The 24,713-nt window shown below is 37.7% G+C and overlaps 1 protein-coding gene across 1 annotated transcript in view; it reads left to right on the top strand.

Moving 5' to 3' along the window:
* Positions 1–24,713, top strand: part of DCAF5 (DDB1 and CUL4 associated factor 5) — a 66,263-nt gene that overhangs the window by 20,294 nt on the left and 21,256 nt on the right. Inside the window, exons 4-7 of the mRNA XM_020788492.3 lie at positions 322–461; positions 2,570–2,699; positions 12,119–12,332; positions 24,076–24,142. Coding sequence (XP_020644151.3) covers positions 322–461; positions 2,570–2,699; positions 12,119–12,332; positions 24,076–24,142 — 551 coding nt within the window. The remainder of the gene's footprint in view (positions 1–321; positions 462–2,569; positions 2,700–12,118; positions 12,333–24,075; positions 24,143–24,713) is intronic.

Here is a 24,713-nt window from a genome sequence, read left to right as displayed (position 1 = left end):
CCTTCCAGCGTAGTAATGAAGGATCGTGTGACTTGTGCAAGGACGGCCATTGCACAAGTGGTAAGTTCTGTAAAGAAAGTCTTTTGTTTACAAACCAATCCTACGCATTTTCAGGAAAGTCAATAGAATACTGGCCACAGTAAAGATCTAAAAATTTTGCTATAAGCCCTATAATCTTTGCTGATAAAATTCCCCGTTTATGTTGTTTTTATAACGGAACATACAGAATAATCAGCTTTTAAGTATTTTCAGGGAATAGTTTTGAGTTACCTTTGCTTCTTGGGTGCAAAGATGAGAGACTGATATCTGCATCTGTTTCAGTGGTGAAACCTTGGATGTATTTGCCCACGAAGACGCAGTGTATGGGCTGTCAGTGAGTCCAGTGAATGATAATGTTTTTGCAAGTTCATCTGATGACGGCCGAGTTCTCATCTGGGATATCAGAGAGTCTTCCCAAGGAGGTGAGGGCTATGTATGCTTGTATGTAAATGTTGCCCTCTTTCATTGAAAGGAATTTGTACTGTGTAGATATGTGAAGATCTCAGGCTGCAGGCAAGAGAGACATAAAAATATACATGGAGGAGACCATTCTCCCTCCTTTTTATGTTCTCTTCTTCTGTGGACTTTCCCAGATTTTCCAGCATAAAAAAAGGAAACCTTGTAAAAAACTGGGGGGAAAAACTGGTGTGGCCTATTTTCTCATTTGGAATGAATGAAACAGTTTTTTCTATGTAGATATGCATACAGTATACTGAATACACAGTATACTGATTTTTATGCAAGATGAACACAGCATTATATTAGCAAATACTAATACCTCTGTTACCCGTTGAGCTTTAGACTCACTGGAACTCAGAGACTCTGCAGAGGTGACTGATTAAGATGCTCCACCCAGGAGTGTAATGGGTTCAGATGTTTTCCTGTTGGCTCTTAAGCCTGGATGCTCAAGCCTTGGTGATGGCCAGGAATGCATTTGCACAGTTAAAACGAGAGTGCCAGCTGTGCCCATCCATTCCTAAATATGTCTGACCTGGCTATAGCAACACATGTCTTTGTTGCCTTTGGAAAGTGTTCCGAAACTTCAGTGGATCCAAGATTGAATCAGCTAGATTGCTAACTGATGCTGGTTAAAGGGATCGTGTAGCTCCCCTGTTACAATGGCCCCACTGGCTGCCAGTCCATTTAGTGCTGTTTTGTACGTAAACAGTTCTAAACAACTTGGGTCCAAGGTATTTGAAAGATTGTGTTTACCTTTATGAGTCTGCCCTGGGTTTTAAAATCACCAGGAGAAGCCTTTCTGTTGCTCCCACCACCTTCACATGTGTGTTTGGTGGGGACATGAGGGAGAATGTACACAGATATGCCCATGGTACATGGACAAGTTCATTGCGGAGATGGCCAGTTATGAACTGTGATTACCAAGCTCGTGCCTCTGCCTCAGAGTTATTCTGGGGGAATGTAAAGTTGAACTCTTATAACGATGGCTTTATATGGGATATAGGATTTGTTACCTGAAAGGGTAGTAATTCTGTTTAACTCTCAATACAGTTCTAAGTATATTTACGCACAAGCATGTAAGTGCAAGCAACTCTCATTGTGTTCAGCAGCTGTTAATTTTGTTTAGATTTACAGTCTCATTATAGGCAAATTTTAAAATGGTCAAACTGAGTGAGAATGTTTGTTTTTTTCATTAGAACCTAAGTATATGTATGATCTCTCCCTGGATTTTAGTTTATGAAAGGGGTGTAGGCAACCCAGTTGTTAACAGAGCAAGTAAGGAGGCAATCGCTTGTTAGGTTTTGATCTTGATCAGACTTTAGAAATGTCTGGCATAAAGAATCTTGCTAATTACACGTTTTCAGGAAGGTGAAAATAATAGGAGTGCTCAAAAATTGAGTAAATATGAGTAGAATATTTGACTTGTCAGAGTATTGAGTTTCCTGAATTTGAGCATCTTGAACAAGTAACAGCAGCCCTGTTTTAGAATGTGGATGGGGCAGTTATCTCGGCTACTTGTGAGCAGCAGCTAAGAAAAAAAATTGTTTATAAAAAAAACTGGCAAAAGTCTCTTATATGTTAAAACAATTTCAGTACTACATTAGTTTGATGCCATAATTTAATTTTACTTAGATATAATGTCATGTGGTTGAAATACTTTGAGAAATTGTTTTACAGACCACAGCAGAGTTTTCTGCACGCAGATAAATATATTTTCTATGCATTTTAAGTAAAACTTGTTTCAAAGTCTATATAAGATATGCATCTAAATTAAACTATTCATCATATTGATCACAGTTTCAGGATCTCCTAAATGAATTAGAATTTAATTTGTTTGTTACTAAGTAGAAATGAAAGGTACTGCATTTTGTTTGTTCCCGGAATTAATGTTTTATAATTTAGTGTATGGAAATTCTGGGAATGGATGGCATAAAATCTGATAGATTCCAACCTTATACAGCATGTGAACTCTAGAAGATGTTTGCAGATGTCAGAACATTGCACAAGTGTGTATCTCTAAAAAGTGTGTATCTTTAAAATGAATGATCTGATCTTTGTATCCTGTTAACAGAACCCTTTTGTCTGGCCAATTATCCATCAGCCTTCCACAGTGTAATGTTCAATCCAGTAGAGCCCAGATTACTAGCTACTGCCAACTCAAAGGAAGGTGTAGGCCTCTGGGACATTCGGAAACCTCAAAGGTAAGAGTCATTGCTTTCTTATGCATTATTTGTGAAACTTGAAAGAGAAAAGCTAAGCTGAAACTTACAGTCCAACATAGTGGTTGAAAATATGTGGTAATTATTTCTAGGTGTGTATTTTTCTTTCAGACTGCATGCTATAGAAAACTAAATAATGTTATGCATTTGATTGAAATAATAATCAACTATATTTCTGCATTCCTGTGATTCAGTATAAAATTTGCTGTCAAAAAAGATTGGCAGTTTGAATGAATTTATTTATTATGAATTTATTTATTATGGTCGGGTGACCAGCTCATAAAACATATTTATGGCTAAAATATACAAAATGCAGTTTAAAAATGTACAGTCAGTTCATAAAACATATATGGTTAAAATATACAAAATGTAATTTTAAAAGTGTACAACAAATAATTAATTGTGTACTGGTTGTAAAATATGGGAAGAATAAAATGCAGCATTTTTATAGCTATCTTTTGAGCCATTGTCCCTTCAGTTGGGATCACAACATTTCTCTACGCTAGACAATAAACCACCCTCATGTTAAAACCAGTCAACCTGTGAACTCAGGAGACTATAAGGGAGCACTGTGCCATTGCTGCTGCACAAAATTTTGCTACAGAGCATGTAATAAGGGAGTCTTGATCAGAAAGAAGTAGCTTGATGTAAAATTCATCAGGTCTCCCTGGATATCGGAGAATAATTGGGGTCAGGAGGTTGGTGCGTAGATCTCTATAGAAAAGACAGTACAGTACAGTAAAACATGACCTACGGTTTCCAATTGGCCATCATTACATGGACACAGGCAATCCGAGATAGGCATATGTTGAAACATCTAGCTCATAAATACTACCCCCCAGGAGGCGCCTTGTATGCAGCCTTTATAGATTTTAAGTCTGCCTTCGATTTTATCCCAAGAAATAAACTTTGGGCCAAATTTGAATGTATGAACATAGACGACTGCTTCTGCTAATGAGACGACTGTATGAAAATAGCCACCTGAGAATTCTCGGTAATTCAGCTAGAGTTCTATCCAATCCCAGTTGGACCCCAGTGGGGTCAAACAGGGTTGTATACTGGCGCCCACCTTGTTTAACTTCTATATTAATAACATAGTTGAAGATTTATCTAAGCCTGAATTTCATCCCACCAAGCTACATTTACGTCATCTATCAATTCTGCTTTATGCAGACGATGTGCTTCTAATCTCATTAACGTGTGGGACTGAGAAGACTCTTGAGGGAGCTTTCTTCTTACAGCAATTGAGAGCAGTTAGTAATTAATTACCAGAAGACCCAAGTTCTCGTGGTCAGTAGAAGAGTAAAGCACAATTGGGCTATCAATGGTCATCCCATAGAGCAGGTTTCCAGCTACAAATATTTGGGCATAATCTTTCACGCCTCGGGTTCCGACCCCCTCCCCCCTCATAAAGCATGGAGCACTGAATGCTCATAAAAGTGCAGCAGCATTAACAAGATTTGCAGGTTTGTTTCAAAGGGGAACAACTGATTATCCTTTAGTAGACTTCAAAGGTTTTAACTGCATTCATATTGTACTGCTGGAGTTCTTAATTTTCTGCAGTAGCATACTTTTAGTTTCTATGTTTGGACATTACATGAGGCATTCATATCACAGTCACATCACTGTGTATGTAAAGATTCTGTTAGATGACAGATGTTGCTGTGTTTGCCGAAGCAGAAGTTAGTCAACGCATCAATGTGTACTGCAAATATTTTTCCATTCATTGTGTATGAGACTAGAAAGGCTTAACAGTCCATCCTGTAGACCTATTTGTGTGTAAAATGTGTGTGGTAGATGTCTGTCTAGCTTTTTGACAATCCTAAATGGAAAGCTCATCATTAGGCAGCCTTAGACCCTCCTTCAGTTATTACATGCTCTTTATTCCCAGTGGAATAACTTAGTTATTTTTGAGTAGTTCTAAATCTATTCCTCTGTGCCCTATCCTAGACTAGCACAGCAGTCTTATGCTTATTTATTTAGAAGCAAGGGTCATTACATTCAGTGAGATCAGGGGACCATTTGTAGGGTCCCTTGAATCCCTTCTTTCTCTCTCTGTCTATAAGGCAGAATAAGAACAAATAATTCTGAACTACTGCATAGGGTCATGATAGATACTTACCCCCCCCCCCAATAAATGGCATTATACAGCGGTGTCTCAACTTACGAACTTTATTGGTTCCGGAACTCCGGCTGTAACTCAAAATGGTTGTAAATCAAAGCACCATTTCCCATAGGAATGCATTGAAATGCAATTAATCTGTTCCAGCTGAAGAAAAAAAATCACCCAAAAAAACCACAAACCACACTGCAAGACCCATCGGAAACACAATTAATCCATTCCGGTGGAAGGGAAAAAAAAGAAAAGAAATGCAAAAAAAGCAAAGCAGAACGCAAACAAACCATGCAAGACCCTTCGGAAATGCAACAAAAGCAAAGCAAAAAGCAAACAAACTGTGCAAGACCCTTCGGGAATTCCAAAAAAAAAAAAGAAAGCAAAGCAGAAAGCAGAAAGCAAACAAACCGTGCAAGACCGTTCAGAATTGAAAAAAAAAAAACCTGCAAGACCCATCGGAAATGGGGAAACTCCCTCCCCCCCAGAAAAACAAACAAACTCTACAAGATCCATTGGAAGTAGGGCAAAAGCCCAAACAAACAACAAACCCTGCAAGACCCATTGGAAATGGGGAAAAAACACAAAAAACAAACCAACCCTGCAAGACCCATCACAGCATAGAAACATAATCCCACCACCCAGCCCAAAACCACGCTGCAAAACCCACCCAGAACAGTTTTTAAAAAGTAGAAAGCAGCACCATACCAGGTAAGCTAAAGCCTCCTCTGATCACACACTCTCTAACTGCTGGGACGAAAGAGCTACAAAGAAGCAGCCTCTTCAGCACCAACAGTTAGCAATTTGAATTCCCCGCCTTTTTTCTCTGCCTTTTTCTGGTTGTAACTCGAAGCTCCAGTTGCAAGTTGAAGCAAAATTTTGCAGCTGGAGCTGGTCATAACTCAAAATGGTTTTATGTCAGGAAGTTCGTAAGTTGAGGCACCACTGTATAGTTATGATTAATTAAAGGTTTGTATGTTAATTTTTGCACAGAGACAAATAATAGAGGACATTCATTTTGACAACTTTTCCACTATAGTTGTTATTCACTGATTATGCCATTCTCAGTCCTTCTACCTCCTAAAAGCCTGAAGTCTAGATGTGTGCCTTTTACCTAAGTTAACAATGCAGAATTGCAATTAACAAGCGAAAGTGGTACTTTCCTACTCCCTGCCCCTGGTAAAGTTTAGCTGCTGGTGGAATTTATCTGTTTCCTAAGTATTTTTCCTGAGAGGAAGTTTGAACAGCACACAACATCCTATGGAGGTCAAATTTATGAATAACATGTTCACTTAGTATGTAGAACCTACCTCTTTCACAGACAATCTTAAATGGCAACTTCTTTTCTCTTGTGAGAAATTAATCTGCTTCTTATATGAATCTGGACTGTACTATTCATATGGGAGCATTTTCATTTTGCATTAAGTTGATTGGCAAAGACAGACGATCTTGCAACATTGATTAAAATTTATTCAAACATTTCCAAAGGAGGGAAATTCCCAAACAAACGAAAACCCTTTGGATGAATATACTCCAAAGCAAGGAAATTCAGACACAGATCAACCCCCCACCTTTCACTCAAGAAATTGTTGTGTTGATGCATTTTTTTATACCTTAACTTCTACCCTAAATAAACACCATAGCATAAACTGACAAGATTTTTTTCTCCTTTGGGAATACATTTCAATCAGGATTATGGCACTCTCAGTCTGTTGAATCCTCACCCTCCCCATTTTACTCGCATTTGCAAACAACAACATTTGGTTCAAACAAGATGCTTTGCAATGTTTAGTACTACAACAATTTCCGCATGCATCTGCTTCTGCGGAGGAGTATTCCCATTTCACAAACAGTAACACAGTTGGACATTTTCCTGCTCATTCTTCCTTTGCCTGACTGCACCTTCTCCATTATCTAAAGGTAATCCCTTCACATCATAGCCTTTTAATGACTTTCATGTGCTATTTTATTTTTGCATGGATGTGCATTGCAGCAAAAAAATAAAAATAAAATAAAGATCATAAAAAGATTATAATCATGTGCACAAATGATCAAATACCAGAATTTGGCAACATTACCTTTTCAGACTATAGTGCTGGGAATTCTGCAATCATAGGAGCATTCTAGCTAGGAGGTTCTGGGAATTGTAGGCCAAAGTAATTTGCCATCTTCTGTAAAATGTAGTGTGGAATCATGCTGTATGTTTGTACATTTGTACATATGCTCATTGATGAGCATTGGTAGAATATATAGGGATTGTGAAATATTAGCCAGGGAGGTCGGGTTTTGTATGGAAGCACAGTTTCAAATGAATCTCTTTTCAGCTGGAAGTGAAAGTGTTCATTTAGTTTTAAAATGCAGAGTATCTGTGATCTTCCTTTTAGCCTCTACAGTCGTAGCATGTGTTATCACCAACTTTTATTTGCACTTTTAGAACTTAACTGTCGCTATTTCCTAGAGTCCCTTCTCCTCAGTCTTATGCTGTCCTTTAGAGTTAGAACCAGATTTTGACTGTTTTTAAGGAAGAGCATGAAGAGACACATCCTTTTAAAACTGGTATACTGGAATATTTTACCTGTTTGTACACTTAATTGTTTTAATGGCTTTTATGACACTTGATTTTGATTTTCATAATTTTATGCTTATATTTGTTTTGTTTAATTGTTTTACAAAGATTTTTAGCAGCCTTGAATACTACTTTGTAGTGAAAAGACAGGGTATAAATGTAATAACCAGCAGCAGTAGCAGCAACCAAGATTTGAAGCAAACAGTAAAGCAGGTTTTCAGATCTTGGTTAAACTGGAATTCTGGTTAAGGTTTTTAATATATTGGTCAGAATCCTGTTACAGTAGTTACACCAGTATAAATGCATACAGTAGATGTAAATTGTAGCAGTGAATTACTACTAGTCAAGCAGCAACGTATTAACTAGAGAAAAGATATACAGTAAATGAAATATGTTGCAGTTTCTTGCAGGGAAGGTGGAGTTGCAGGAAAGATGGAGGTAAAGTCATTGCTTGAGGTACTTGTAGGAAGCAGACAGGCTTTCTTTTTTGCTCTGAAACCATAGAGTAAAAATTAAAAGGTATTTTCACTGACTGCTACATCTAGATTCTCCATGAGATAGAAAAAGAAAAAATTAGAATAGTTTATCAGAAAAGAGGGTACAAACTTGACCAGAAACTGCAAAAATCCTGTATCTGGATATAATGTGCCAAGCAAGATAGTTTTTGCACAAAAGAACACCCCAGATGTTATAAAGATACCCTGTGGCCTAACCCAGTCCATTGCATGATTTCAGAAGATTGCACAGAGAATGCCTGGCCTTGTTTGGGACTGTGAGCTACAGTGCATATTTTTGCTCTGACCAGCTTGAGTGTTTCCGGCAAAGCAGTTGTGAGACACCTCTGCCACTAGGTGGTGTCTAATAGTGAGGTTTCCAAGGACAATGCATAGTCACACATGTTGAACTAGGAGGGTACTTATTAGTGAATACTCGCAGCGTTTGGTCTTGAGGACACAATATATAATATTTTCGAGCTGTAATCTAGACCAGGACTTTTTTGGCTTCCACTAAACAAGTCAGTACGGCATCATATTATCTTTCGGACTGTATCTTCTAAATGGCTTGAGACTAAGTTAGATTTCAGTCGACTTGTGACTAGGTGACCCCTTAAAAACTGAGAAATGGCATCTGTCCACTGGAATGTGGCATCTGCTTACAAATAATAAAGAATTAGATGTTTTTACTTTCATCGAAGCAACATTTTACCTTCATCTGGCTAACCACTGATGGAATAAGTTTGCTATTGGTAGATATATGGTTTAATGATCATTGTACAGTAAGTCTGCATCAACAAGGTTCCTGATCTACTATCAAAATATTTTTTTTAATCTTGCCTTGCTACATCTTTTTCTCACCTCACTCCTCATGTCTGGTATGAAGATTTTTAATGAACTATTTAGTTGGTTCTAAAAAAAGTATTACTCCTCTGTGATTTTGAAGTTAGTATTAGACTGGGTCTTTCTTGTACAGCTCCAAATGCTGAGATCTGGTGGTGTCAAATACTACCTTAGCTTACTGAAACAGCTTACAGTTGCCTATTAGTGAGTGTTCTTTTTTAAAAGAGGTATTCCAGGCTTTGGGTTCTTCTAATATCATTTTTATTTCACTATATTGTAAACTGGAAACTGATAAAACTTCTCTGTTCTTTTGTTCTTTCCTGAAATTGCGGTAATCTTCCAAAGTCATTAACTTACATGTAACTCATTCAGCCAGGTCTGTCGCAGTGCAATTTAATAACATTAATAGCGCATATCAGGCAAAACCCAAAGGAAAAATTAATAAATTTGAAAGACTAAAACCTTGTGGTACCTTAAATACTATAATATGTCAGTGTAAACTTCTTCAGACATATGAGGTGAAATACAGAGTTCACACAGTAAAAATTTTTTCCTGGCTTTAAGAGACGGGTGTATGGTTACATTTCATATGCGCAATAAACTTGTCCAAAAATCTCACATTAAAATATAACAGGTGTTTTTTGTTATTTTAGTTTTCTTTGGGGTTTGCCTGATGTGCTTGCGCAGGCCTGACCTGTTTTTGTGTCTCCAACAGGAAATCTGATATGCCGTCACTAGCTGATGAAGCTGTTCATGGTGGCACAAAGATGAGCATAATCACTGCCAGTGTCTACAGATTGAGCTACTATTAAAAGCAAAGGAGAACATGGTGTTTCAACAGTTAGCAGTCTGTCTGCAAGAGCATTAGATAAGCAAGCGATAGACAATGGGAAAGGAGTGGTTTCCTCTGTGTACTGTAAGAGAAGCAGTAGTAGTACTACTACTAGGGTTAAGGAGGCTCTTGGCAAGATGCTTAGTGCACCTTCATGTCCTTCATTTCTCTCTGCGGGCTGCAGCTTGCCTGACCTCTTCTTCAAAGCTAGAGGGAGGCTGAAGAAAGTAGGAGAATGCATTTTTCTGAAAGGTTTTAAAGTTGTATTTGTTGATTACATTTTTGGGGGGTGGTAGGACCATGGACTTACTGGCATGTTAAGAACAAGCTGAAGCTATTAAAAGTAGTTTTAGGAGGAAAATTAAGAGGTTAGAGTGCAATGGGTATTGAGGGGCAGTGTTCAAAATGGGAAGGAAAAAGGCATATTCTCTGGTTTTCTCTCTTTTAAGCTTCCTTTTGGATGAATTGTAAACTTTGGTTATGGTGGCTCTTATTGACTAGGTAGAGGTAGCCATGACAGACTATCTCAGAATAGTGACAAAATTAAAGGTAAAAAAATGGAAGAAAGATGGAGATAAGTAAAAAAGCAAAAATGTCCTGACACATAAAATACTAATAGATTTGTTGTTCTCAGAGTCTAAAAAGTGCCACATGTTGTCCTTTGCTTTTTTCCTTTTTTATTTCTATTTTTTTCCTTTTGCTAAATATAAAGAGCATAGTTGCAATTGATAAATTATTTACCATTCTTAATTAATATTCTAATCATGCTCGGTCTGAAAGTTTTTCTGGGTTCTTATTTATAATTAATTGTATTGCGACTTTCATTAATAATGTTAGGGAAGACTTTGTTCCTAACTTAATACTGCATGAATACAGGCAACCACATCTACATTTTACAAGATAATTTATTGATAGTAATAATTAGATAGTGTGGTGTAGATCCATAGGATCCTTCTTATAAAAACAACTACCACTGTGAATGTCTGCCACAAAATCATTCTGGGGTACCTTATAGAAAAATGAAAAGAAATGGCAGAGGTTTTCAGAGGTGAAAGCCAATTTTATTTTGATGCATGGAGTGGATAATCTGAATTATTCTGTCAAGGTAAATTTGAATCATCAAGATGCTGTCAGGTTCTTGGTATACAACCTCTATATGCAGTTGCCTGCAAAAGAGACTGATAAAGGGAGCTTACCTCTGAATATAGAAACCAACCTTATTTGTATCTATTGGAATCAAATCCAGTTTACTTCAGTCTGTACCTTTTTGCAAGTGGGGATGCAGGTGACTGTAGCTCTAGCCCTGAGCTAACTACAGGTATTTGGTTAGAGCTTTTTAAATTTTATATTGCTTTTTCTCTTCAATAAAAAGAAAAAAATCAGATCAAGAGGCGATGAAATGGGGAAAAACTTTGTTCACAAACATGGAGTGTAATGATTCCATATTTGGAACATAGAACATTTGCACGGTGATCTTTGGCTTAGAGTTACACAAGTCAGAGACCAGCCCTTTGAAAACATCAGACTTACTGCTGATGCAAGGGGTTTGTGACCCTTTGTCAGTAGTATAGAAAGTGCAGCTGCAGATGAAATAGATTGTTCCATTCATGGGATTGTCAAGAAAACTAAAATAAAATAAAATTAAAAAATGGTAGGTTAGTCCCACAAAGTTATGCAATAGATAGATTAGTTAATTATGATCAACCTATGTTCCTGTATTTCCAGAAGGAGTGCAAAGATTCATAACTGAATTGGGGGTTTGAAGTACTGTACACATGTTTCCTTTCAAAAGAGGTAGCTGTGTTAGTCTGTACAAACATATCAGGCAAGATTCAAAGAACTGAAACAATATAAAACAAAAAAGACAAAAACATGTGGCACTTTAAAGACTAGCTGTTGCATTTTAATGTGCACTTTGGTGTACAAGTCCACTTCATCAGACATATGGAAAAAATGAAATGCTGGATGAAATACCAATATGCAAGTAAAATGTGAGATGTAACCAAATACCCAATTCAGAAAAAAGACTCTTAGAGCCAATAGATATTTAGTGTGTATTGGTATTCCATCAAGCATTTGTAAGCCGCCTAGAGTGGTCTATCGACTAGATAGGCGGGATATAAATTAAATAAATAAATAAAATAAATAAAATTTCAATTTGTTTCCATATGTCTGACGAAGTGGACTTGTCCACCAAAGCTCACCTTAAAATATAATAGTACGTCTTTAAGGTGCCACATATTTTTGTCTTTGTTTTGTTTTGTTCCTTTGGATTTTGCCTGATATGGTTCGTTTTGTAAGTTAATCCCATAGTGCACAGCTCAGGTGTTTTGTCAGCTTCCCAATTTTTCCCTTTCTGTCCACCCCTCCCCCAAAATGTCTACAATATTCTGAGAATTATCGCCCTTGGAACAAAATCCAGTGTGGAGACATTCTACCTCCCTTAAACTTTCTTTGTTGCCATTTTCTGATAATAGAGAGTGGCAGATACATGTTTAATGATAGTTAGATTGTGGTAACCCATCTGATTCTTTCGGCTTTCCTGTTTTCTAGTTCTCTGCTCCGTTATGGTGGGAATCTGTCACTTCAGAGTGCCATGAGTGTGCGGTTTAACAGCAATGGAACACAGCTGCTTGCTCTCAGACGTCGGCTGCCACCAGTCCTTTACGATATTCATTCCCGTTTGCCTGTCTTCCAATTTGACAACCAGGGTTACTTTAATTCTTGTACCATGAAGAGCTGCTGTTTTGCAGGTGACCGTGATCAGGTAAAGAATATCAGTTACTATTTTTCAAAAGCTACTTAAGAAGGCATTTGCAGAGTGCTTTACACAAGATGTTACAACGTAAGATTGGGCAACTTTTATATTTTCCCCTCACTTAAAACAAAAGAAGTTAGTATATGTAACAAGAGTGCAAACCAAAATATTTACTGAACAAGTCAACCTTGTAAAATAGATGATGACCTGTGCAGGCTCCTCCACTAAGCTGTTTATTTGACGCTGAGAACTTTGGTAAAGGTCAAGGTAAATTTTCCAGTCGTGTCTGATTCTAGGGGGCAGTGCTCATCCCCTTTAGAGCCAGCGTTTGTCCGTAGACAGTTTCTGTGGTCACGTGGCCAGCACAACTAGACCTGGAACGCCATTACCTTCCCACCGTGGTGGTACCTATTTACTCACATTTTTACATGCTTTCAAACTGCTAGGTTGGCAGGAGCTGGAACAAGCAACTGGTGCTCACTCCGTCGCATGGATTTGAACTGCTGATCTTATGACCTTGCAGCCCAGAGGCTCTGCGGTTTAACCCACAGCGCTAACACATTCCACCAAAGAGAACTTTGGTATATCTGGTCAAAGTCCAACATTCTGTTGCATCCTTGAAGCTCTCCTGCATAAATATAGTAACTAAGATCCTGCTGTTTTCTTACACCGGCAGAAGGCAAATGGTATAATATTCACTCACTTCCAGCTGGCAGTTAAAAGAGTCACTGCTGCTAGTCTCAGGCTTGGTGCATGCTCAAGAATCTCAAATTAATTTAATTTTTTAATTGTCATATGGAAGCAAGTGAATGCTACACCATTTGCCTTCTCCCTATGTGACGGAGCAGCAGGATTTCAGCCAATGTCACAAATGGTGACACTAAAGTGACTAGTTCCAATGCTACAATAGCTTTATCATCATCATCACGTGCCATCAAGTCAAATCAGACTTACGGCAACCCTTTTCAGAGTTTTCTAGGTAGAGAGAAGTGGTTTACCTTTCCCTTCTTCAAGGGGGAGCACCTTGGGACTGTGCACCTTGGTCAACACCACACAATCTGATTCTTCTCACAGGAGGAACAGTGAGGAATCAAACTCCCAACCTCTGGCTCTGCAGCCAGATACCTAAACCCCTGAGCTATCCATCATCATCATAGAAATACAGAGCTGGAAGGGACCCTATGGATCATTGAATCCAGCCCCAGTCAAGGAGGCACAGCTGGGAATTGAACTCCCAGCTTCAGTTGACATAATCTTAAAATTTGCCACTGTAAGATAGAAAGAAAGGAAAAAATCCTGTGGTAATAAAGCACAAAATAGAACTGGAACTATGGTGAGTAAAGCTCAATGAAGATTATTTTAAAATAGCCCATGTAGGTTTCGTCGTATGGCATGCTGTGTACAGCTGTTTGCTGCAAGTGTGTGTCCATTGTTCACCTTATTCTGTTATACACTTAAAATTGGGCAGAGCTGCAGACATTGTGTAAATCAAGCTGCTGGTCTCAACTGGAGTGAAGTAGTTGAACCAATAGCTGAATGGTCAGTCAACGCACACATAAATCCTAACTACTCTCGTTGGAACTGGCAATTAGATTTATGCACTATAACAAGATGTCATTGGCTAGTGTGTGGTTGTTAATGTTGGAATTAACATGGGTGTGGCATGGGCACAGTTGGGGTACCAGTTCTGCTCCCATGTTGATTTCAGATAGATGGTGCAAATGTTGAGAAATATAATAGGGTGACATGCTAATTGCTTTGCTAAGGATGCTGATAATTAGCTTTTGGGTCATGACAGAGTCATGTATTGTGACCTGACTTTAGGGAGTTACACAAACAGCACATCCATTTTCTTAAAGGGAAAACATTTGCTTCCTTTTTCTGTAAAGGGGAGAAATCTGGGTTGCAAACAACCCCCCCTTCAAAAACCCACCAGATACAGAATGGTGGGGAGGAGGAGGAGAGAAGAAATTAATAATTACCTGCGCCTCCTAGTTAGACAGAGTGTTGAAGAACCCAAATGTCTTCTGCTAGGAAAGTTTTAATTATTTCAGCTGATGTTGTCTATCATGTAAAAGCAGAAAAGAAAAAAGGATATTATTCCAACACAAATCTTCGGAACTCCTAAAACATGTTTTTAAAAAAAAAACCTTTGCTTTGTTCTTTTGTTGCCTTGATTCTTCTCCTCATTTCCTAAACCAGTTCTTACTGTGCATTGGCTTAGCAAAACTCCCAATCACAGGCCACTGCCTTTTTCAAGCAAGAGTTAATGTATGTTCTGTGAGACTCTGAATAAAGCAGGAAAGTTATCTTGACTCTGTGGCATGTCCTCAGACATTACATCACCACTCAGTCTCCTTTGTTGACATTATGCTTTTATAGGAGAGCTTCAGGAATGTGGCAGTCACTGGTAACACTCCCAGTCAAAATTCCAGCTTTCCTTAATGAGGAGATCTGCACACTGAGATCCTCTACTGTAGGATGCTGTGGTTTGTGCCTCTTAACACAGTGGCCATACAAATAGCAATGGCCAAAACAGCTAGTCTTTTATGTATTCATTTGAATAAGCCATGGCATTGTTCTGTGTATAGCTAAGAGCTTTCCCCTCCAATCATACTTGTAAAAGATTTTGAGAAGTTCAAAGACTCCATATGTTTTCATCAGTACAGTACACATTTATCTACTGTAGGCAAAACAAAAGCTCAAGGGGTTAGTTTGCATGTGTAAGTCCCAGACTGCTTCACAAATTCCTTTCTGACACTGGCGCTCAGTGGTTTATGCGTGATCTGCTCCCTGAAATTGTGCCAAATATGCATGTCTGCTCTGAAATTATACCTACAGAGCCTGGTAAAGGTAAAACATGTTGTTAGCCAATGCTTTATTTTAAGACAGCAGCACATGTATAAGCAAGGAAACAAAGAAATAGTTAAATCATACAAGACTTTATGCAGAGACGCATTCATTAATCTTTTTCCTTGTAAAATCCTAGACATCGTATTCCTTGCAACCTTCCCTACATAGCCACCGAATTACAGAAGGGAAACTGAAATGACTCCATGTTGGCAGTGGGGGCCAGCAATGGTCATGATGAGACTTTTTACCTACATAGATATGGACATGTAATTAATTTCCAATGTTGATGCTGTTCATATTGTTCAAATATTTTAGAAGTATTTTCCTCTGTGCATTGTTATAAGAGTGAGAGAAATAATCTGGACATTTTTTAAACCCTCAACTGTTTTGCTTCTGTGTCCCTGCTGACATAGGTTTATGTTATGACTTCTTTTTCCTTAAGAAAATAATTGCATTTTTTTCCTGTATGAAAAAATGTGTTGTTCTGTCTTAATTAACCATTATTAACTTTTCTGCAGATAGATCTGTGACATGGTGTTTTTTAAAAAAGCATGCAGTACTTTGGGCAATTTAAAAATGTTTAAAGCTTCCATACAAAAAAATTATGTACACTACAAACTGAAATTCATTCACTCAGTCTGTACTGTTGGATAGAACTGACCCCTTATAGCTTATATAACAGGGAATTCTGTCTTTAAAGCAGTATCTCTACACAGATTTATTTGGGGGCAACCCCATTTAACTCATTCTGACTTGCATATGAGTAGAAATAGAAAAGGTTGTACTGTAACAGAGAGGAAGCATTTGAATTACCTTTCAAATTAGTATTTAAGTTTTAGAAAGATTTTCCGATTTGTCCTGTGGCATTAGGACATGTAGATTCAAATAAAATCTATTCACATATCTGTTTTGCTTTTTAATTTCTGGGACACACCCAGATATTAGTAGCCCTTTCTTGGGGAAGTGAGTTTTTCTGTAAAATGATATATCTATAACCATCACTCATACCATCTTCCTGTAGTAATTTCATGACAGATTTATTGGCTTTTCATCACTTTGAAGATACTAAATAGTCTATTTATCAACAACAGCTATATCACTCAGAAGAAAAAGTTATGTCTGGCATGAATTGTGTGCCTAAAATTTGAATCACAAATATTTATTTATTTAAAATAGTTTTATTCTGCCTTTCTCCTTTAAAACGACCCAAGGCAGCTTACATCAGTAAAAAAAACACAATATTTAAAAGCTAAAAACATAAAAGTGTACAAATATTTTAAAAGAAATCAAACAAATACCACCGTGAGAAATGATAAACAAAAGCAACACCAAAAATACTTTCAAAGCAGTAAGGCACAACAATCCATTAAAAAAAACCAGTCAGCCAATCATTTAGGGTAGTGATGGTGAACCTTTTTGAGCTCGAGTGCCCAAACTGCAACACAAAATCAATTTACTTATTTCAAAGTGCCAACACTGCAATTAAAACCCGAATACTGAGGTTTTAGTTTAGAAAAAAAAACTGCTCCTGCATTGCAAGGGTTAAATGCTTGCACTTTTTTTCCCTATGGGCTGTATTAACAAAGAAATACTTACCGGTCCTCCAATCCACCTTTGGGCTGGGCCGGTAATGGGTGCCATTGCACCCCTCCACTGGACCACTGCACCAGCAGAGGGGAGTGCCAAAATCCGGGATCGGAGGACGGGCAAGTATTTCTCGATGGTGACTCGGGTGCCCACAGAGAGGGCTCTGCGTGCCAGATGTGGCATGAGTGCCATAGTTTTGCCATCGCTGATTTAGGGAAAGCTTGTCTGAAGAGAAAAGTCTTCACCTGCTTGCAGAAGGATAGCAAAGCTGTGCCCAGCCTGGCCCCTTATTGCAGCTCTTTCCTCTTGGAGCAGCTCTTTGACTGACCAGGAGAAAGTCTGTCTTGTCTGGATTAAGTTTCAATTTATTCACCAGCCAATCCATTACTGATACTAGAACCAAAGTAGCTTCCTCAGATTTAAATGGCAAGGAGAGACAAGAGTTGAGTGTCATCCACCTACTGGTGACACCAAATCCAAAAACTCTGGGCAGCCTCTCCCAGCAGTTTCATGTAGTTGTTATGTAACATAGGGCAGTGGTCCCCAACCTTGGGCCTCCAGATGTTCTTGGACTACAACTCCCAGAAGCCTTCACTGCCACATCTGCTGGCCAGGATTTCTGGGAGTTGAAGTCCAAGAACATCTGGAGGCCCAAGGTTGGGGACCACTGACATAGGGGACCAAACAGGACCCTGAGAAATCCCACAGGCCAACAGCTAGTAATATAATGGTAGTAGCTTTGTGTTCTTCAGTGTCTAGAGAATGGAATCCTTTAAATCAGTTGATAAAATGGTTAGTTAAAATGTGTAGAATGATGACAGTATAATTTGTTGAAAACTCTTTATGTTTTTGGTAATCCCTGCAACATTCATAGGTCAGTTTGTTATCCCCTTAGCTTCAGGCTTGTATCTGTAATAGGACAGTATTTTCTGTTAAGGCTGGCTAATAGGTTTATTTATGAATTTAGATCCAACTGGTGGCTTTCTGGAAGCAACTGTATTAGGGACAGAAGTGTAAAGGCCTGGTAGAAACAGTGAAAGTTCTCCCAAAGCAATCTTCCTGTTCTCAAGATATTGCATATGTCTTCACCTGAATTGTTCTTGGATGCTGCTTTATAATCAAGTTCCCCCTTTCTCCTTTGTAATCAATGCATTTTTGAGCTCGCTTTAAAAATAGTCCCAAGTAGATTTATTTTTATGTATTTAATAATAACTAAGATTTCACACTTTATTTAAATTTGCTACTATGTTATGTGCCATATGAAGAGAGTTAATTGTACTCTTCTTTGATCCAGTGATCAATCATTAGGATATGTCTTCTGTTTGGGATTACTTCTGAAAAAGTATGTGTTACTTGTCTCTGGGATAAAAACACTGTTTGTTGTCGGGGAGGAAATCAAGTTGTTCTATCAGCACTTGCTTTTTCAGTACCCTGTTTGCTCCTACATCTTTGCTGCACAGTATGAAAACATCCTATATACTTTTGCCTTTGCACACTACAATAAATAAAAATTCTAGTCAGTCCTGGCACATTGTGAATCAGCTGCATGCAAGGGTATAGAACCCATTCGCATTGAACTAGGCTCCTCCATCTAGCTTGGAAAGCTAAACCAAACAGAAACAAAAATACACTATAATATCCATCTCTGGGATCCTTGTTTGTTTTGTTGTTTCCAAGACAGTATGATAAACCAGAGTTCACAAATCCTGGCTTGCTGGGAAGTAATAAACCAGGACCCCGGATTAAGATGCCATGGGACGTTTTTCATTTCTGTTTAGTTTAGCTGCTTGCCTGAAAGGGAGAAGCCCTGCAGAACTGGATGAGTTGCCTGCACTAGTAGACAATATAATGCTAGGTTGCCATGGCATGCGAATGTGGCCACTATATTCAGCAACATTAACTACCGGGTCAGTGTGTATAAGATTGCAGCCATCAAGTGGCATCAGTTCCTTGGTTTTGGAATTTTTTTTTTCAAAATTGCTTTGATTTAATAAGTAGCTATAATGCTTGCAAATTGAAGTGTGACATTTATAAAAGTTGATTGCTCAGTTGCTCTAGGATGAATGGGAACATTTTAGAAAATTGCCCTGTGCCTTTGATTGGATTTTTAGGTAGCTTTGCAATATATTTTTGAAAATGTTCCCTTTCCAGTTGCTGCTTTTGGAAGCTTGGCATGTCAGCCTAAAATTATTTTTAGGAGAGCCTAGAAGTTACGAACAGGCTTTATATCTTCATTCTCCAGCTTCTTATATATTTCTTATATATATTTATGCTAGGTTATATATATTTTCTGGGAATATATATATATAAAAGAAGCTGGAGAATGAAGATCTAGAAAAAATAGGCTTTCAATTTCTTCCTCATTACTTTGCATTCAGCAAAAACTAAGGAAAATAAAAAAGCTCTAAGACAGTGAAAATTTTGTGCAGGCAGCGGTTAAGAAGAATTGATTCCTGAAGGTGGCTGAATTCCAGAATGTACAAAACCACTGCTCTAAAACCAGAGTAGTAACTGCTGATCTTATTCCAACTCACAGACTTGCCTTTAATACCCTCTTTTAAAGAATAAATATAGGAGGGAGGGAATAGAGAGGAAAGAAGAACGTGTCAAGAAGCTTCTATAGGCAGCTGCCTGAAGACAGCTTATTCTAAACATTTGAGGCATGTTTAGAATGCTTAGATTGATGTTTTTTGCAGGAGCTGTTAATCATGCCTGGGAATTTTCTTCCTTGTAAGGCAAGCTTCTGAATCAGCAACTTGTCATCTGGGTGCCTTTTCTCCCCTCCCTTCTTGGTTGTTCTCAACTAATCACAGATGGAGTTGATGACTTAACATCTTTTGCTCATAGAACAACTTACAGTGTTTTAAAAACTTGTTAGGTTTATGTTTAAACATTGTACTTTAACATTTAGAGTAGGAGTAGAAAAGCATAGTGGGTCTGTCAGAATATGAAGCACTGTTCTAATGCATTTTTAGGCCACGAATCTCATGGGAATTTCCTTTATACTGTATTTTACTTGATGCTTCTTCAGGTCTAGAAAGGAAAAGCTCTACTTACTTCCTAGCTACTCTGTTCATAACATTGTTCTGCATTGCTTGGTAGAAAATTTTCCTGTCAGCAGTCATCTCCTATTATCAAGAGATGAAGAGAACTGTTACAAAGACCAGTGCAAAGAAATAGAAAAGAACAATGAAACAGAAAAAATAAAGAAATCTCTGCCAGAAGATCCAAGAAAATAAAAAGGAAATTTAGACCTAGGTTTGAAATTCTGAAAGACCAAAGGGAAAACACACTATCTGACCAGGATAAAATATAGAAAAAGTGGAAACAATATGCTGACCTATACAGAAGAGATAAAAGGATGACAGATTCCTTTGAAGAGGAATGCTATGATGAATAACTCAGTTTTAGAAATTGAAGTGAACACTGCTCTGAATGCACCTGGAAGTATCACATCACCAGGGGTGGATGGAATACCAATAAAACTGCTTCAAGCTGCAGAGGCCGAATTTGTCTAAATCCTAATAAGACTATGACAACAAATAATAGAAAACAAAATAATGGCCAACAGACTTGAAACAGTCAATCTACATTCTAGTTCTGAGAAAGGAGATGCTAGGAGTGTGGTAACTATAGGGCTATTGCTTCAATCTCCCACACAATCAAAGTAATGTTCAAGGTATTAACAACAAAGGCTTTTACCTTATAGTATATGAAGTAAGAATGCTTGATGTTCTAACTGAATTGCAAATATTTGCTGACTACCAGAGTGCACCAAAGAATTTCAGAAGAATGTAAGTCTATGCTTTATGGACTATAGCAAATCATATGACTGTGTTGATCATGAGAAGCTGCAGATCGTTCAGAAAGTAATAGATATGCCTCAGCACCTGATGTGTACCCTGTGTTGTGGACAAGATGCTCATGTTAGGACAGAGTATGGGCAAACACAGGAGTGTTTTCCCGTAAGCTAAAGTGTTAGACAAGGTAGTGTTTTATCTTTTCAGCTTGTACACAGAATACTGTATATGAAAAGTTAGACTAGTCTCAGATGAAAGACTAATGAAAATTGATCAAAGAAATGCCAGTATTTCAAAAATATGTCTTTTGTTTGTTTGTTTTGTGTTTCTTGTTCAAATGTTAGCACAGACTAACAGTCACAACTCCGGAAACATCAGTAGTTTACGATATGTTGATGACACTAACTTACTGGCAAAAAAGTAGCAGTGACTTGAAACAACGTTTGATGAATGTGAAAGAAGAAGATGCAAAATCAGGACTGAAGCTGAATGTTAAGACAAAAATTATGACTATCAAAGAATTGTATGGCTTTAATGTTGACACTGAAGACATTTAAATTGTTAAATTTTGTACACCTTGGCTCAGTCAAGCAATCAGAAGAGGACTGAAATGTGGAAGAGCAGTAATGAAGGATTTACAAAAGATCATTAAGTATAAGGATGTGTTACAGGAGACCAAGACCAAGATCATCTATTGTATTCCCGTTACTATGTATCGGTATGAAAGCTCAACAGTGAAGAAGACTGATAGGAGAAAATTTGATTCATTTGAAATACAGTATGGTACTGGAAGAGAGCTTTGTGGATATCCTGGGCCAATGTAAAGACTAACAAGTGAATCCAAGTACAGTCTGATCTTTCTCTGGAAATAAAAATAACTGGGGCTGTCATACTTTGGGCATCATGAAAAGGCTAGACTCACTAGAAAATACAATAATGATAGGAAAAGGTGAAAGCAGCAGTAAAAGAGGAAAACCAAATATGAGATGGATTGACTCACAAGCCTGGGTGTGTAAGAACTGAGCAGGGCTGTTGAGGACAGGACATTTTGGAGACCCTCATCCATACAGTAGCCATAAATCAGAGGCAACTTGACAGCATGTACCAACAACAGCAAGTAATTTTGGATTAGGAATGTACTTTGTATTTGCATACATCAGACAGTTCTGAAGCAGCTTGACAATACATGTGTGCAAATTCCTACTTAATTCCTTTCAGTTTTCAAAATTTTGAAGAAGCACATTCTGTGCTTTTACTCATCCTATTGATTATACCCTTGTATTGCTTACATTAGGCAGCTCTCAAACAGCTTGTATTGTACATCTCTATGTTCAATTATATTAACTTACAACAGTGCAGGCAGTATGACGAAATCTACCAACTTCACCACTGGCATAACATCTGCTGGATTTGACTGGCAGTACTTGTTTATACAAAATCCTTTTTAGTTATAAGATAATTGTTCAGTCTGCATTCACATCAACCCCCAAGCAAGTTTCCAAAGCAAGATCTTTTTGGGGGGGGGGGTAATGCAGGCCAGAGGGGATTCAACTGACAATAATTTCCCAAAGCCATTCTTAGTACAGTATATGGTTTGTTCATATAGATATGGGAGAAAAAGCATATTCCCTTGTAAGTACGTCTCTGTAAAAAGCTACATCAGAGAACATCACTTATCTGTACATTTATTCTGATAGTACTAGTTAGCGTAGAATGCCTGAGTACCTTGTTTTGTGAATGTCTGGGGATGAAAAGTTCCTGAAGTACAAGACAACACATCCAAGATGGGTAAAGCAACTAAGGCTGCAGATCTGATTTTTGCTTTTAGTGAGTTCACTCACTAAATTTTTAGGCATTGTGTGGTTGTAGGAAAGCATAGACACTAAATACAGACAAATATTTGTAAATTCCTTAAGAAAATGGTTGCTTACTTTGTCATTTATACAGTGTAATCAATTTAGTTACTAGTTCTTCCAATTAAGGGTAAAAAAAGATACTGGCTCAATTTTTACCTCGTCCCTTCCTATCTTGTGCTGCTTGCCACAAACCTGAAGAGCAGCTTATTGGGGTATAGGCTGTAGAAAAGGCTGGAGAGCCATTAATTGTTGTAAATGAATTTTTGTGTGTGTGTCCCTTCAGAGCCATTTTCAGGGGTCCTCTGTATTTTGAGTCTTTTTAATCTGTAAATGTTGTGTTTTATTTGTTCAGCTAAACAGACTAGTAATGTGCTTCAGTAAGCTTTCAAAATTATTGATTCAAGGACTTAATAACCTTTCAGGCAGTGAGTGTGAACACTGCATACATCATAGTTTAAAAAAATACGCATGATGTATACTGGATACATCATAGCTTTAAAAAATGTAAAATTAATGCATTCTGTACTTACATACTGTTCTTTGTGAATTTTCTTCAAAAATACAGTAGTTGTTTGTTCCAAGTAAACATTGTAGTAGTCAGGCATTTTAACGGTCAGAATTCCTCAAGTAGTAGAACTAGGTCTTACAAGTCATTCTGTTGTTTTGCAGGAGAATCAAGCCAACACTAAGTGTACATTCTGAATATTCTAGGCAGGTCTGGTCAACTTTACAGACAATCCAAGCACTTACTTGGGGCAGTAATATTTTTATTAATATTAATGAAACACTCCTATTCAAGAACCATGCCCATACATTTTTTAGAATATATAATGAGTTTCAAAAATGCAAGTGTGAGATTGCATATACTCACTCTGTAAAATGTATTTAGCTAGTACTGAATTAGTAGACCATTGATTCATCCAGCTGTGTATTCTCAACAGTAGCAACAGCTCTCCATGATTTCAATTATGGGCCTTTCCTAGCCATACCTGGAAATACTAAGGATTGGATCTAAGATCCTCAGTGTACAAAGTGGAAGCTCTTGTACTGATCTGTGGTCCCCTCTCATGAGCACCATGGTAGTTTATCTGATTGATTTCTTACATGCAACTTGTAGTATGTAAAAAGTACCTTGAGAAGAAAAGAGAGATTAAAAAGTGCCTGGCAAAGGATTCCATCCAGGATCTGCCTTCCATAGATGTAAGGACTCTACTCAGAAAAGATACAACTCCTCCCTCAACCTTCTCTATAGTAATTCTGAGGGCTTGTGGAAAGCATTTCAGATGAACGAGACAGCAGGAAACTCTACTTTTACCCCAGTTCCACAAACCTAAAGGTGGATCTATCCTTTGGAGAAAAAAAGAGGAAATGTGGGTTTTATAGATCAGTCTCTTTTTTTACGTTTATTGAAAAGTCCCACTCATTTCTGTTGGTTCTGCAAGCAAATGTACACAGAATTGTAGCTAGTTGATTATAAAATAGCATCACACACTCACACACACAATATCATTAATCCCTGGTCTTGATAGCCTGATAATATGGTTTTTAGTAAGAATTTAAAGATGCGCGCATTGTGTTGTATCATATAATCAGCTTATTGTAATTTTTCAAAATAGTGATTCTCTTATAACATTTCAGCATTTTCCTTTCTAACAGTACATCCTTTCTGGCTCTGATGACTTTAATTTATACATGTGGAGAATTCCTCCAGATCCTGAAGCAGGTGAGTGATCATGTAGAGTCTACAGAATTAGATTGCTGTTATTTGTTTTGTACTATAGGAAATTTAAAAAAATACATCATCTTTCATATAACTCTTCAAACGTCAGCAGTGGGGAGGTATTGTCTGTCACAATAACAACAAAATTCTTGTGTCACCTTAAAGACAGGCTTTATTTGACATACATTTTAATGGATTTCAGGCCACTTTTTTTTAGATGCTTAACTTCTGAATCTCACATTTTACTGCAGAATACTACCTAGGAAATAGATGCTTCACAAAAATGTGATATAGTATAATTCTTCTCTCTCCTCCCTCTGTGGTATCTTGGTTGAGCACTGCTTCTAATTGGCAGAGTGAGGCCACCACCCAAGAGGTGAAATGTAGTGTGGAGCATACAGTTGATCATTTCATGTTGCAAAAAGTTTGGAGGAGAGTTGAGCTTATAGTACCCATCTCTCTGTTGATTTATATACAGTAAAGAAATGTAGTCATAGGGCCTATGTGCAAAATCCAAACACTTGTATGGATGATACCTTTTTGGACCACCAGTATATCATAGGTGAGATTTCAA

The sequence above is a fragment of the Pogona vitticeps genome, chromosome 1, assembly GCF_051106095.1.
Source record: "Pogona vitticeps strain Pit_001003342236 chromosome 1, PviZW2.1, whole genome shotgun sequence".
Lineage (NCBI taxonomy): Eukaryota > Metazoa > Chordata > Lepidosauria > Squamata > Agamidae > Pogona > Pogona vitticeps.
The sequence above is the reverse complement of the archived record's forward strand: the minus strand, read 5'-3'. Positions and strand labels throughout refer to the sequence as shown.